The 15,931-nt window shown below is 52.3% G+C and overlaps 1 protein-coding gene across 5 annotated transcripts in view; it reads left to right on the plus strand.

Moving 5' to 3' along the window:
- Positions 1 to 15,931, plus strand: part of INPP5J (inositol polyphosphate-5-phosphatase J) — a 29,019-nt gene that overhangs the window by 10,494 nt on the left and 2,594 nt on the right. For 2 of the 5 annotated variants that reach the window (XM_074206387.1, XM_074206388.1), the window contains exons 3-11: positions 7,267 to 8,678; positions 8,966 to 9,076; positions 9,889 to 9,997; positions 10,374 to 10,490; positions 11,246 to 11,421; positions 12,102 to 12,213; positions 13,433 to 13,542; positions 13,677 to 13,860; positions 14,879 to 15,016. In XM_074206387.1, coding sequence (XP_074062488.1) covers positions 7,276 to 8,678; positions 8,966 to 9,076; positions 9,889 to 9,997; positions 10,374 to 10,490; positions 11,246 to 11,421; positions 12,102 to 12,213; positions 13,433 to 13,542; positions 13,677 to 13,860; positions 14,879 to 15,016 — 2,460 coding nt within the window. In that variant the 5' untranslated portion in view covers positions 7,267 to 7,275. Of the gene's footprint in view, positions 1 to 4,686; positions 8,679 to 8,965; positions 9,077 to 9,888; positions 9,998 to 10,373; positions 10,491 to 11,245; positions 11,422 to 12,101; positions 12,214 to 13,432; positions 13,543 to 13,676; positions 13,861 to 14,878; positions 15,017 to 15,931 lie in introns of those variants that run through there. The other 3 variants (XM_074206390.1, XM_074206391.1, XM_074206389.1) reach the window with 2 other exon arrangements.

Below are 15,931 nucleotides of genomic sequence, written 5' to 3' on the forward strand. Positions count from 1 at the left end.
ACAAAGGCCGGGGTAGGCCCAGACCCACTAGGAGGTTCTGGGGTCATACCCTGGAGTGTCCTAGATCCAATCCCACAAGTATCCTCAAGGCCACTGCACTCTGTGGGCTAAGGATGAAGGAGAGACCCTGCTCGCAGCCTGCATTGACAAGAAGGAAAGCTACAGGACCCTCTCAGTCCTTCCTATGGCCCTGGCAGTGATCTGGAATCAGTCCCATTATCATGACCTTCACCATCCTTCAAGCAAACCAGGAGCATTTCTTCAGCACTTATCTTGTTCCCGGAAGTCCAAAGACCAAAAAAAAGCAAAAACAAAAACAAACAAAAAACAAAACAATACAAAATAAAAAAAACCCAGAAACCTGCCCTCAAGGAACAGGGGAAGAAGTGGCCACATCTGTATTTACAAATCAGAGACCAGGTAACCTGAGATACCAAGAAACACTAAGGGAAAGCTCTCCAGAATAAGTGGTCATTTGAGGTGAGTCTCAAAAGAAACCAGAAAGTTCAAGAGGGAAAATTGAGGAGGCAAAGCATTACAGGATCAGGGAGAGCCAGTGCCATAACCTAGGGAGGAGAAATGGGTCACCAGTGTGAGGAACAAGAAGGCAGTCAGTCTTAGACCATCATCATTATAATCATAACAGAATTATTGTCGTCATTATCACTTTTACCCTCACATCTTCATTATCCTTACCATGCCTACCAACCTCATCATCATCCTCATCATTCCCATCATCCTACCCATCTCTGTCACCTCACCATCCTCATCACCTCAAAATCCCCATTTTCCTCATCTCATCATCCTCACTAACGTCATCATTTCCTCACTGTCCTCACCATCTCCATCATCCTCACATTCTTACCATCTTCATCATCTCAAACTCTTCATTATCATCATCTCCTCATTGTCCTCACTGTCTCCATCTCCAGCACCCTCTTCATCTCCATCATCCTTCCCATCTTTGTCATCTCCTCACCATCCTCACTATCTTCATCATCATCTTCATCGTCTCCACCATCCTCACATCCTCACCATCCTCATCATCTCCATCTATGCCATCAGAATAGAAGGTGATCCTTGGTACTCAGTAGAGGGAGAATCCTGAAGACTGAGTCTCTCCAGGGACATGTATAAGATACTGGACCAAAAAAAGAGCACCCTTTCTTTACCCTTGAGAATGGGACGCCATTGAGTTTGGGCAGGGAAGGGTGCAGAGAAGGAGAACTTTGGCAAAAAGAGAATTATTGAGCACTGGATTTAGAGTCCCAGGATCTGGGTTCGAATTCCTGCCTTGTTATTTTCAGGGTCAAGTCAATTCTTCTCTCTAGGTCTCTTTGATTCATGTGTCAAATGAAATGTGTACATGAAGTGGGAGAAGTACAGGGTGGCGTGGGGGAATGGGATGCGCTGTCCTAAGTCTAGGATCCTTCCAAGAGTGGGGGTTCTCTGTCTAAACTGAGCGGAGGAACAGCCACAGGCTCTTCTCTTCCAAGATTGCAGGGAGGTGGGAGGAGAACCAGCTGGGGATGTATCTGGCAAGGGTCCTGCCTTTGAAGAAAACAGTATGTCCTTGCAACCTTTGGCCCTCAGGGATCTGCTGAACCTGTTTGACTCCTAGATGTCCATTCAGTGCATTCCCATTTCTTAGGCTGCTTCTTCTTCCCTGGCCCCACCTGCCTTTGAAATAAGTATCAATGACCATCTCCTGTACAATGGCCTCTCCCTGGAGGCTCTCTTTGTTCTGCCTCTGACAAGGCTGGCAGCCGAGGCCAGAGACCTGCCGGCTCCCCAACCTTCCTTGTGAAATAGTTCAAACTTCCTCTAACCTAGGTCTTAGCTGAATGAGCAGAGCTCACTCTTCCTGGAGAGCCCTCCAGTCCTAGTCCAGACTTGGCTACTAATTAAAACCCATGACCTTGAGCCGGTCCTTCCCCTCCCCCCCTGAGCCTGTTTCTTTTTCCATAAAATGAGAGGACTCGGCCTCGAAATCTTTAAGGTCCTTTCACAGTTGAACCTTCTAAGTCTACCCTTTACTCCCTGGATCTCTACCCCCCCCCCCCCCGCAGGGAGGGAGGCTTATCAGAAAGGGGGCTCTGAGAAAAGATGGAGAGAGAGAACCGCAGCCTGGGCTGAGGGAGCTGATGAGCTCATGGGGAGGGGGAGGGCCTGAGGCAGGCAGGAAGAGGGGAGAGCAGGCTGACAGACAAATGGAGGGCCTTGGGTAAGGTGATTGGAACGAGCTGAGTCCAGTAAGTCCTGGAAGATGGAGAGAAGGCAGAGCTGAGAAAGCACCAGGATCTGGTGACAGTCAGAAAATGGGGCGAGGGGGGGTGCATGGGAGGAGCTCAGAAGCAGAGCAGAGCCAGTCATGGAGAAAGTCAGGACAAGGACTTAGAGGGGGGTGAGAGGGAGTCTGGAGTACCCAGCCTCTGACTCTCAGGGGAAACCAAGGAACCGAAAGGGAGAAAATGAGGCTCTAGGGTAAGTGACCATGGAGAAAGGTCATGAGGGACCTTAGTCCCACAAGGAGTTTCAGGTCCTAGAATGCTGGGAAGTGATGGAGCAAAGTCATAGAGACCTTAGTCCAAGAAGAAATTTCAGACCCTGGAAGGCTGGGAAATGATGGAACAAAGTCATAGAGACCTCAGTCCCAGAAGGAATTTCAGACCCTAGAATTCTGGGGAATTAAAGTCATGAGGGACTTTAGTCCCAGAAGGAATTTCAGGTCCTAGAATGCTGGGAAATGATGGAACAAAGTCATAGAGACCTTAGTCCCAGAAGGAATTTCAGACCCTGGAAGGCTGGGAAATGATGGAGCAAAGTCATAGAGACCTCAGTCCCAGAAGGAATTTCAGACCCTAGAATTCTGGGGAGTTAAAGTCATGAGGGACTTTAGTCCCAGTAGGAATTTCAGGTCCTAGAATGCTGGGAAATGATGGAACAAAGTCATAGAGACCTTAGTCCCAGAAGGAATTTCAGACCCTGGAAGGCTGGGAAATGATGGAGAAAAGTCATAGAGACCTCAGTCCCAGAAGGAATTTCAGACCCTGGAAGGCTGGGAAATGATGGAGCAAAGTCATAGAGACCTCAGTCCCAGAAGGAATTTCAGACCCTAGAATTCTGGGGAGTTAAAGTCATGAGGGACTTTAGTCCCAGTAGGAATTTCAGGTCCTAGAATGCTGGGAAATGATGGAACAAAGTCATAGAGACCTTAGTCCCAGAAGGAATTTCAGACCCTGGAAGGCTGGGAAAATTAAAGTCATGAGGGACCTTAGTCCCAGAAGGAATTTCAGACCCTGGAAGGCTGGGAAAATTAAAGTCATGAGGGACCTTAGTCCCAGAAGGAATTTCAGACCCTGGAAGGCTGGGAAATGATGGAGAAAAGTCATAGAGACCTTAGTCCCAGAAGGAATTTCAGACCCTGGAAGGCTGGGAAATGATGGAGAAAGGCCATGAGGGAGCTAAATCCCAGAAGGAATTTAGACCCTGGAAGGCTGGGAAGAGAAGGGCCCTTTCAAGGGACGCAGTCCTGTTGGTTTGAAGCTGGGAGAGGCCAGTGAGTGTCATCATCCCCATTTTACGGAGGAGGAAATTGAGCCACAGAGAGGCTTGCCCAAGGTCCTGGAGATGAATGTCAGAGATAAGATGTGAGGCCAACCAGCCAGAGCAGGAGGGGGCCTCCGAAGACTGGCAGAACTTGAGGGGAGCTTGGGGCAGGGTCTGAGACCCTGCTGGGGGCCTTGGGTCCTCCAGGGCTCCCTTCCACAGAGGAGAAAACAGCCCCAGAGGGTCGAGGCAGCTAGCCGGGTGGGCCCCCCAGCAGAGGAGGGGCAGGGTCCGGGTTCCTGCGCCAGGCTCCACCGGGGCGGGCTGGCCGGTCTCCCGCCGGGACCCTTGCCAGCCCGGGCGCCCCGCCGATCGGCGCCCCCGGCCCCGGGCGGGCGCCCCCGTGGGGCTCCGGGGCCCTGCGCCTTTAAATCCTCAGCAGGTTGGGGCGGCGAGTGACATCACCGGCAGCCTCCCGGGGAGCCGGGGCCGAGCCGGCCCAGCCAGCCGAGGCGAGCCGCAGGAGCGGGGCGCCGGGAGCGGGGTGCCATGGAGCCGCAGCGCCGGAGCGCCGGGGGCCCCCGCAGGCCCGGCCAGCCGCCGCGCCCCCGGGCCGCCCCCGAGGTAAGCCGCGGCGCCCCCCGCCCAGGCCGGACCCCAGCACCCCCACGCCCGGGGAGCGCCGTCCAGCCATCTGCCCCCTCCGCCAAAGCGGGCGGTCCCTGCTTGGAGGGATGGGGCCTCCACACTGCCCCGGGTCCGGCCACCCCCACCCCCCAGGGTTGGAAGGGGGGAGGCCGGGGTCGCCTCTCTCAAGCAGCGCTCTCTAGCTGGACAAGTGGGGCGCTCCCTTTCCCCTCCACTTCCCCCCAATTGGGACCTCTCCCTCTAACTCCCCCTTGGGGTGGGGGGTGTCTCCTAAGGCCTGTCACCCATCCCCCACAAGGGATGGTTGGGGGGGGAGACTGCTCCAAGTGGGTGAGCCTCTCTCAAGCCCCCAAAGGACATGAGGGGCAGAGTGGGACCTCAGAGGTCAACCTGGGGACCCAGAGTCCCGCTTCCCTTCCCCAAAAAGGGGGTGCAGAGTGGGTGGGTGGGGAGCAAACTGCCTTCAAAGCTTGACCCCAGAAAGACACGAGGGGCAGCCTGGGGGGCAGCCAGAGGTGGGGGGGCCGACTCTCCAAGCCTTCCTCAGTTACTGTCAGGTGCCCCTGGCCGAGTGGTGAGAGGCCAGCCATCAAGTCACCTATGTGAGAAGGAACAGGGCAGGAGAAAGAGGAGGAGGAGGAGGAGGAAGAAGCAGAGCCACCTCGGGGAGTCCAGTCCACATACACACACGTCCCATTATAACCAAGGACAGCTTCACCCTGGCTTCCGGCAAACCGGGGCATCGCTGGCAGCAGCTGCAGAGACAGCACCAGAAATGAGGCTCCGGGGGCTTCTGGGCTTCCTCGAGCCGGGCAGCGTGGAGCCGCCCCCCCACCCCAGGATAGAAAACCTAGGCTGATGGGCTGGGGACCCACCGGCTGAGAAAGTGTTGGGGGGCTGTCAGATGGAAGCCCTGGGCCTAGGAGGCCAGCAGGCTCTCTTGTCCCCACTGGATGCTGTCCAAGGGACAGGGAAGGAAGAGTGAAGCAAAGTAGGGGAAACGAAAGGCAGGATCAGGGCGGACAGAGAGCCTGGGGGCCACAGGGGACACTGAGGCAGGGCAGCTGGCTTCTGAAGAAGAGCTAAGAATCTCAGCATCTAGAAGGGCAGAGCTGCAAGGGAACTTGCCTATCGTTTAGCAGTGTTCCTGGCTTTCAAGCTGGGAGGAACCTGAGGAACCATCTGGTCCAACTTTTTCATTTTCCATCTGGGGAGGGAAACTGAGGTTCACAAAAGTGAAGAGCTTACCTGAGCGCCAGGAGGAGGAAGAGGCCAAGTCTGGATTCAACCCCAGGTCCTCAGCCTCCCAGGCAGACTCCACTTCAGAAAAGGAACACAATTGGAGAAGGGTGCATAGAAGGCATCCAGCCCAACCACCCTAGTTAGGAGACCTACCCCGATGTGACTAGCACAAATTGAGGGTTAAGTTCCAAATTTTCTCCTTCCCAGGCTTGGGCTCTCTCCTCCTGCTCCAAGGTGAAAGAGAACAGAAGTCCAGGCAGGGGTGGCAGGGGGTGGCAAGGGAAGGGTCAAAAACACCCTCCAACAAAGGGCAAAGGATGGTGGGACTTCAGGAGACCTGGGCCTAGGGGACAGGCAGGACCTCTCAGGTCTTATTCAATCTCCTCCTTGACATCTCCTTGGTGATTTCAAATTTCTTCCTGAGCCCCAGATCAAGAGAACCCCACTGTCCAAGGATTCTGAGAGCAACAAAGACCCAAGGTTCCAAGAATCTGATGTCACTGGGGTTCCAAGAACCCCAACATCCCCTAAGCCCTACATTCTTTTTTTTTTTTTTTTTTTTTTTAGATTTTTGCAAGGCAGTGGGGTTAAGTGGCTTGCCCAAGGCCACACAGCTAGGTCATTATTAAGTGTCTGAGGTTGGATTTGAACTCAGGTACTCCTGACTCCAGGGCTGATGCTCTATACACTGCGCCACCTAGCTGCCCCTAAGCCCTAAGTTCTACAAGTTGTTATGGCCTGGGGTTCCATGTCTGCTAGATGGTAGGGAAGTAGGAGAGGAGGGCTGAACCCAGAGTACAAACTGACCCCAAACTGGTCCCCCTGGGATGGGAGCAGGGTCAAAGACTCCCTGGGGTGGGACCCTGGTCAGTCACCCTCCCATTGAGCCCTTTCCCAAGGAAAGTACTCCTCTGAGGGGTCCAAGGGGTAGGTGGGAAACTCCCTCCTCCCCATCCTGAGCCTCCCACCTGCCCTTCCCTAATAAGTTCCCTTGGGGAGGAGGGCAGGAAGGAGGTGGGGAGCCAGGACCAACCACCCACTCCCTCTTTCCTCTGATTCTCATTGGACTTGGGGGCGGGCACAGAGGCTGAGGTGAGCCAATTGGGGGGTGAGGGCTGGTTGGGGCTTGGGTCCGATGTGAAACATCAACTGATCAGTAAGTTCAAGGGCTTGGGTTCAAGTTCTGATGTTATCCAGGGAGAAACTCCTAAGGATTGTACCAGGGGCTGCTCTGATTTGAGGGTCGCTCTCCTGGGGCTGGGGGCAGTCATAAGATTTAAAACCAGAAAGGACTTCAACGTTCATCCATTCCAATTTTGGGCTAGTCTGCAGTGAGGGTGGTGGGCTGCTTCCTGCTCTCCATTCTACAGACTTCCAACCTTTGGAGACTGGTGTTACACAGAGGGGGGTCCTTCTCTGGGCCAGTGGACAAAGGAGCTTCTGACTTGGGGTGAATGGGGTCAGGGAGAGGACTCTGGGAGACAATTTACCTCGTCATGGTCAGAGATCTCGACAAGAAGTTGTGAAATCCCATTTTTGTAAGCTGGAGAAGGGGCATAGGCTCATCCATAGGGAGCTGGAATGGGGGGATCTCAGGGGCCACCTCACTTTACAGAGGAGCAAGCCGAAACCCATACAGGGACTTACCCAAGGTCACACTGATAGTGAGTAGTCTGTTCAGGATTCAAATCCATGTCCTCTGACTCTAAGGTACCTGGTTCTTATGATTTTAGCTTCTTCCTGGATGGGTGGGTCTAATCTGGAAGCAGGGAACAGACTGAGTGAGTTTGCCTTAGGACCCTTCCCACTCTCGTGATATCTCCCCAGCCTTCCCCTATGGTGGAGCCCAGCTCTTTAATCACCACACAGGAGAAGGCAGCCCCCCGGCCCTTGGGACAGAGATCAAGTCCAGCACCCATGGGATTGAGTCCAACTCCATCAGCCAAGGAGCAGAGATCATCTTTGTCTTCCACTCAGCTGCAGAGACCAGCCCCAGTCCCCAGCTCGACTCCGGCCCTGTCAGGACCCTGGCCAGTGGCCACTTCTGCAGGTCCAAGGCCAGCTGTGACACCCCTGGGAGCCACCCTGACTCCATCACCTACAGAGCAGTGCCAGCCCCCTCCTTCTGCAGGTCCGAGGCCATCTCCGACACCCCCGGGACCCAACCTGACTCCATCGTCTGCAGAGAAGTGCCAGCCCCCCACCTCTGCAGGTCCAAGACCATCTCTGCCTTCCCTAGGACCCACGCTGACTCCATCACCGGTGGGGCAGTGGCCAACAGCACCCCCACCCTCCTCCTTTTCCTCCTCCTCCTCCTCCTCCTTGGCAACAGGCACTAGGCCTTCCCCAACACCCCCAGTGGAGCAGCAGCAGCCATTGTCCTCCTCTTCCTCTCCAGGGCAGAGGCAGGGTCCTGCATCTTCCAGGTTAAGTCCAGGATCCCCAGCTATGGAGCAAAGGTCATCCTCCCCATCCCCACAGGGCCAGAGGTTGGCCCCAGCATCCACAAGCCAGAGTTCTGCCTTGTCCTGCCCCTTACTCTGTCCAGCTTCATCATTAGTGGAGCAGAGAGAGGTGTCACCTGCTGGAGACCCATCATGGGCATCCCTAGAGCCAGCCTCAGCCCCGTCATCTAAGGATTGGATGGCCACCCAGTCCAAACTGGTCCCCTCTTCTGAGAGACTCTCTGTTCCCCAGCTCCAGGGCATGGGTGGAGCTGGCACCCCCTCACCAGCTGGGAGCGCCCTCACCCTCAGCCAGACTGCACACAGTCCCTCACTCTCTTCCTCCTTCCGACCTCGGCCTGAAGCCCCCCGGAATCCCAGTCCAGATGATTCTCTGTTGCCTAGGCCACCCCAAGCCCTGCCACTGGACACAAGCCACAGCCAGCCGGAGGCAGGGGCCCGCTCTCCAGTTCTGCTGTCTCCGGTGTCACTAAAGCCAACATTCTCTGCCTCGACAGCAGGTCCCATTGCCCTCCCGAAGCCACCCCCTTCCCCTAACCGTTCTCCTAACCGTTCCCCAAGTGCTAGCCATGTTAATGTGGCTGGGCAATTAGGACCCCCACCCCCTAAGCCTCCTGAAACATCCCCCTCTAAGCCAAGTACAAATGGGACCAGCCCAAATGGGCACAGGAGCCCTGACCCAACAATCCAGACCCTTCAGACGCCTCTCCCTTCTTCCCCCTCTGGATCTGCCTGGTCAGCACAATCGACTTGCAGAGGAGATCCTGGCTTCCGGTGAGAAGGGGGAGCTCCTGGAGATCCTGGGCTAGGGGGTGGGGGTGGGGAGAGAGACACCTCACAGAGTGGGAATACAGGTTAGCCTGGATTCTAGCCCCTGGGATGGCAGTGCCATCTTCTGATCCCCCAGGGTAGCAAAATTCCTGGTCCAAACAACTGAATGGGCTAGCAGGGGGACCCTGGGCCTGACCAGGAGGGACAATGCTCTTTGTGGAAGACCTTGGGGGTGGCAGGGGGCACAGGGGATGCTGCCCCTCCCATGTCCAGTTTGGCTCGCTCGGCAGGATCACCATAGTGACGTGGAACGTGGGCACTGCCATGCCCCCTGATGATGTCACCTCCCTCCTGCATCAGAACGGGGATGACGGCAGTGGTTCAGACATGATAGCCATTGGGTAAGAGCCATGGTGGGGGGGGGACCTACTTCCTTTTAACACCTTCTCCCTCCCAACCTACACCTCAATGAAACTCGATAGACACAGCAATTTCTCAAGAAATTGAGAACTTGGACTGTCTTTGTATGTCATCAGCACAATGCTTTACACACAATATTGGTTGTCTAGTTGATGGGTGCAGTGGGAAAGATCTTGGATTTGGAGTCAGAGGACCCAGAGTAGGCACTCTGTTGTCACCTAGGTGACCTTGGGCAAGTTACTGCTCCTCTCTGGGCCTCAGTTTCTCCTTTTACAAAAACTAGGAGTTGGACTAGATGGTCTAGATTTCTGACCTGTGACCTTACGGTCCCTTCTCCAGATGCCATTTCTCTCCAGACACCCACTGCTCAGATAGTCTCTCATTGAGGACATGACTGTTGTCCTCTAAGAGCTTACATTTGCCTGGCTGATACCATAGATGCTTCAGACCAGCCTGACCTCCTGCTAGCATCTCCCACCACATGATGGGGAGGAGAAGGGAGGGGGGCAGTGGATAGAGCACCGGCCCTGGAGTCAGGAGGACCTGGGTTCAAATCCAGCCTCAGACACTTAATAATGACCTAGCTGTGTGGTCTTGGGCAAGCCACTTAACCCCGTTTGCCTTGCAAAAACCTAAACAAAAAAAAAAAAAGAGAAAGATAAGAGCAGTGAACCAGACATCCCCCTGCTTGGGGTGAGGGAGGGCAGCTGGAATGAGGAGGGGGTGGTCACAGCTGGGTGCTCCTCCAATAGGGACCCTGAGCCCCAACATGCTTCCTTTGCCCCTCCCCCAGGCTGCAGGAGGTGAATTCCATGATCAACCAGAGACTTAAGGATGCACTCTTCACTGACCAGTGGAGTGAGCTCTTCATGGAGGCATTGGGCCCCTTCAACTTCGTCATGGTAGTGACCACTGCCCCAACAGAGGTTCCCTCCTCCTGGAACCTGTGGAGGGTTGGGAGCTTCTCAGAGCTAGGAGTGGGCTATGAGGCTGCTTGCTTCTTTCAGAGTCCTCAGATTCTAATCCTGGCTAAACTGCTGGGCCTCAGTTTCCCCATCTGTAAAATGAAACTAGATGGTTTCTGAAGTCCCTTCCTAACTCTAGGATCCTGTGACCTCACTAGCAAATCCCTTCATCTCCTTGAGCCTCAGTTTCCTCTGAAGACCCTTCCATCTCTAGCACTAGGTGTCTATGCCTGTTTCTGTCATTTTCCACGTCGCCCCCCCTACTTGCTCCCTCTCCCTCCCTCCCCCCAGCCCATGACCTGCCTCTCCCCAGGTGAGCACGGTGAGAATGCAAGGAGTGATTCTTCTGGTCTTTGCCAAGTATTATCACCTGCCCTTCCTCCGGGACATCCAGACAGATTGCACCCGGACCGGGCTGGGTGGCTACTGGGTGAGTCCCTGAGGGAGACTGAAGGAAGGTCAGGGAATACTGAGTCTCCATCCATTTCTGCCAAAATGTGACAGAATAAACTTGGTCTGGGAGGCAGAGCCGGGAGCCTAGGATGCCGGACTGATGTTAAATGACTGTTCCACCTTGGGGGGACTTAGAGAAAAACCTCTTTGGTCCTCAGGACATTGGGGATGATCACAACACTTATAGGACCATGAACCTAGGTGCTCCAACAGCCATTAAATCATTATCAGGAACTCCCAAGTGAGAAAACTCCCTGTAAGGATGCAGGCAGCCACCTTCTACAACTTCTCATCTCAGAGAGAGCTGTCTAGAGCATCTGGTCAACTCAAATAGCAACTGCTCCCTGTGGACCACTTACTGACTTAGAAAACCACAAACGAACGCTATCTATGTGTAGTTTTATTTTGCCTTTACTCCGCCATCTTGGCTCCACCCCCTGTATTTTTATTTTTTAGACATTTTCTAATTATATTTTCATCCCCTAATGGGGAGAAAGACTGTAACTTTGATGGGATTCACAGCCATCATGGCATTTAAGAAGCACCCTCCAGTCAAGAAGACCTGCCTCTGAACCATGCTGGCTGAGTGACCTTGGACAAGTCACTTAACCTCTAAGTATTCTAGGCAACTCTCTAAGACTGAGTTGCAGATGTATCTGTGGAGGTAGTGTCCACATGGGAAGTACCAGGACTGTCCACGCACAAGAAAATTATGTTTGTTATGATTTTCAGGGTAACAAGGGTGGAGTGAGCATCCGTCTCTCGGTCTTCGGCCACATGGTCTGTTTCCTCAATTGTCACCTGCCTGCCCACATGGACAAAGCTGAACAGCGGAAGGAAAACTTCATGACCATCCTCAACATGCAACAGTTTGAGGGGCCCATGGCCCACGGCATCCTGGACCATGAGTACGACGGGTGGGGGCTAGGGAGTGGGCTTGGGGACAGAAAGACCAGTGAGCTTCCAATGAGCTACTTTTGCTTGTGACTGTGATCAAATCATTTTCCCCTATGGAAAATGAAGATGATGGAAATATTCATGCTTCCTACTTATTCTACAGATTTTTGAAGAAAGCACCTTTCAGGTTGGTTTATAATGCCCTAGAGAAGTGGGGAGCATGAGTATTCTGAGAATTCCTAGGACAATGACATAAACTCAATTTTTAAAAAAAGTTGCCTTTTTGATTAAAGGGGACTGGAGGAAGGATGGCCCTAGGGAGGAGGGGGTTATCTCATAGGTGAAGGGCCTGAGACCCAGAGGCTAAGGGCCTACTCAAGGTTACCCAAAAGCAGAATTCATACAGAGTCCTTCTGACTCCAAATTCAGTGTTCTTTCCATTTTGACTTATTCTCACTTTTTCAGAGGAGTATGGGTTTGTGAGTGTTTTCTTGGTTTTGCTTTGGGTTTCTTTGGAGGGTGTGATGGGAGTGTCATGAACAGCTGGGTAGGACTGATCCCTCATCTATAGCCCCCAAGTCTCAGACCCAGTCATTGGTAGGAAGCTCCCTCCACCTACTCTCATTTCCCCCCTGGCCATGCCCTTTGGGTGAACCAGAATACTCACCCACATCTCTTCCCTGGTCCCCAGCATCGTCTTCTGGTTTGGGGACCTCAACTTCCGCATCGAGAGTTATGATCTGCACTTTGTCAAGTTTGCCATTGATAACAACCAACTTCAGAAGCTCTGGGAGAAGGATCAGGTAAAGACCAGACGGGGGATTCCACCCCATACCCACCCTAGCTATCCACATGCAGCACAGGCAGAGAGTGAGCTGTCCAATTCTCCTGTTCTCCTGCAATTAGCTTGGTACCAGTCTGCATTCCAGACTTGAAGAACGGCCCAAGGCCTTTCCTCCCCCATCCCTCCACTCCTATTGTGAGTTACATTAAGAAGCCTACTCTGAGCCAGGCCCTGTCTGGGAGGGGGTTCTGGTATACAGGCAGCCTTTTCCACTGTTAATTATTCAGAAGGTTGGAGCCACGGTGGCCAGACAACCCCTTCCTGACCGGCCTCCCCCCATTAGCCTGTCTTCTAGGTCTGACCCAGCCTGTGGGAACCTCAGGTGAACCCAGACTAGGGGAGCAGCCTAGGCCAGGGTCCAAGAACTGGCTAGAAGGACTGGGTAAAAAGATATTAGGAAAGGGAGATAGGAGTCTGTCTGCCATCTAATACTAGGGATCCAATCTTGGGTAAACTCATAGAATCCAGTGCTGACAGAGTGCTGACAGAGAATCATTAATTCAGAGCTGGAAGAGACCCCAGAAATCATCATGTCCAGACCTCCCATTTTACAGATGAGGAACTAAAATCCAGAAAGGTTAAGTGGCTTACCCAAATTCATACAGATTGTAAGTAGCAGACAAAGGATTCAAATGAAGGTCCTTTGCTTTCAGATCTAACCCTCTGCAGAATCACAAGGTTTTCTGAGAGCCCATCTGCCATGCTCTGCCATTCTAGGTTCTAATGTCCCTCCCAGTATTAGGTTCTAAGGGTCCTTCTCAGTTCTGACAATTTCTTTTCCAAGGGCCCTCCCAGCTCTGACAGTCTAAGCTCTAAGGTCCCTCTCAGCATTAGCTTTCTAAGTTCTAAGGGTCCTTCCCAGCTCTGACATTCTTGGTTCTGAGGTCCCTTTCAGCATTGGTTTTCTAGGTTCTAAGAGTCCTTCTCAGTTCTGACAATTTCCTTTCCAAGGGCCCTCCTAGCTCTGTCATTCTAGGTTCCAGGGTCTTTCTGATATCTGAAATCGGGTCTTCCCTCCCTCCCAGCTCCAATATTCTATAAGCTTGGCTCTGTGAAATGAAGGACTCTAAGATTCCAACAAACCTTGTCCCCTGAGTTTAGAAAAAACCCAGTGAATTGGATTCAGGACTATCCCAGGTCAACCTCCTGACTAATTTTGCCCCTTGCCCTCATCCTAGCTGAACCTGGCCAAAGACTCCTGGCCGGTCCTCAAGGGCTTCCAGGAGGGGCCCCTCACCTTTGCTCCCACCTTCAAGTTTGATGTGGGCACCAACTATTATGACACCAGGTAAGGCCAAGTCTGTTCCCAGGAGCCTGTGATGATGGAGGGCAGGGAGGCCTGAGGAGAAGAAGGGAAAAGGCATCAGGCACCTGCTCTGATTTCCATAATCCCCTTTTCTGGTCCTTTCCCCCTGGAAACAGTGCCAAGAAGCGAAAACCTGCTTGGACAGACCGAATCCTCTGGAAGATTAAGGCACCAAGTGGAGGACGGAGCCCCTCTGGCCGCGAGAGCCACCGAGTACAGGTGACCCAGCACAGTTACCGGAGCCATATGGAATACACTGTCAGTGACCACAAGCCTGTGGCTGCCCTCTTTGTCCTGCAGGTGAGGACTGTCCCAACACCATCTAGGCCTCTCCTGGACCCCCTATTTATTGCTCCTACTTCATTTCCCTCATCAGTCTGATTCCCCACCTCTTTCCCTCCTGCTCATTATTCCAGAAGTCTTCGCCTTGTCCCTGACCCTCTAATCACTAAAGTTAGGACACAAGGCATCTCATTTGTTCCAGCCAACAAGAAAAAGACTAGAGGACTAGGAGTCAGGAACACACTAAGCAATCTCAGAAACAGGGAATTGGCCCAGATTAGCTGTTTTCAAATCGTTTCACCAACTATAAATTACTCTCTGAACATTGAGTTCAGAATATATAAAATGAGGGCATTGGAACAGATGACCTCTGGGATTCTCGACCTCTCTAAAACTCTGATTCTTAGCACCATTCAATATATTATCTTCTCTTTTGTTCCAAAATCTACCCCCACCAACTCCCTTCCCAGCTCTTTGTCCTAGGGGTACTCCAACCCTTCTCTCAGCTCCATCCTACCTTGGAGCAGCAAGCACAGGTTCCTTCACTATCTTTCAGGTCCCCAAGTGTGGAAGCAAAATTGGTTTAGAAAACACCAGTCTGAATGGCTTCTCAAGTCTCCTCTGGATCTTTGCATTCTCCCATTAGTAACAGTAATAACACGATCCTAGGACACAAATCATAACTAGTTATTTCTATAGGTCTTTGTGGTTACAAAGCATGTTTATTATTCCATTTGAGCTTGTATAGCAACAGCACAAGTGAAGCAGGGCAGAAAATCTTATCCCCATTTTCAAGGCTAAAAATACCTGAAGATCAAAAACAGGGCATAACTTGCTCAAAGACTTAGAAGGGAAATAGCATTCTACACATTTCCCAGGGGGAATCTTGGGCAACTGGCCGAGGTAAATGCAACCTTGGCTACTTTCCTGGGTGAGAGCAGGGTCAGAACTCTTCCTCCTGACATTATCGCATTTTCCAAAATGATTCCCTCCTCCAATACTTCTCTGTACACCCTCTTCTGATCCCTGGAGACAGTTTGCCTACAGAGAAGATGTGCCCCTGGTGAGGATCGATGTAGCAGATGAGTGGCTGAAATCTGACCAGGCTGTGGTCCGTTACCGCATGGAAAGTGTCTTTGCACGAAGTTCCTGGGACTGGATCGGCCTCTATAGGGTGAGACACCCACCTGGCCCCCATGAGAAAAGACTGTGGGTTATGGCACCACCTGTCCCAAGGAGGACAGTCAAGTAGCAGGACTCAAAGAGCCCTTAGAGTTCAGTAGAACAGGGAATATCAGAGCTGGGAGGGGCCTTAGAAATGCAGAATAAGGAATATTATAGCTTGGAGTAGGGCTGTCCAAAATATGGCCCAGAGGTCCCATGAAACCCATCCAGCAGTGCAATTTTATGTGGCCCCCTGTGGTTTTACTAAATACTTTAGTGAACGAAGCTGAGCTACCACAGAGCTCTCACTAAACTGTCAAATCAAAATATATCATCTATTGTTTCAATAAAAACTTATAAAAGTAAGGTTGGACAGCCCTGACTTGGAGGATTCCTTCTCTTGAAGTTAGTTCCAAAATTACATATTTGAGGAAAAGCTTGTGGGGAGTAGATTCAGGGGATGTTACAGAGCTTGGAATCAGGCTTGGACCTGGACCAATGGACAAAGTGTGATGCCAGTCACCTCCACTCAGCCCCAGTTCTGCCACCCTTCCTGAGCAATGCCAAAGGACTCCTCTGCCTGAGAGGAGCTCGTGGAGGCTGGAAGGAGGTCACAGCCTTGAGCAGGCAGAAGGTCCAGTGTTCTCTATGCATCCTCTCCTGATTCTGTCCTCCTCCTCCCTCCCCCAGCCTGTTTTTTCATCTGTTAAACTGGTGAATGAGGGAGTTTGGATTAGATAACTTTTGAGAGCTCTTCTAGTTCTCAGCCTTAGCCTCATTTTCAGAGACTTTTAAGAAAACATAATCTAAAGTCTCCCCTGGATCTTTGCATTCTCCCATTTTTTTCCTGTTCCCTGGGGTGAGACTGGATTCTGTATAGATAACAATAATAATGTCTCTGTACTCCTTGTGACATAGTGCATTA

Source organism: Macrotis lagotis, chromosome X (genome assembly GCF_037893015.1).
Source record: "Macrotis lagotis isolate mMagLag1 chromosome X, bilby.v1.9.chrom.fasta, whole genome shotgun sequence".
NCBI classification, from domain to species: domain Eukaryota; kingdom Metazoa; phylum Chordata; class Mammalia; order Peramelemorphia; family Peramelidae; genus Macrotis; species Macrotis lagotis.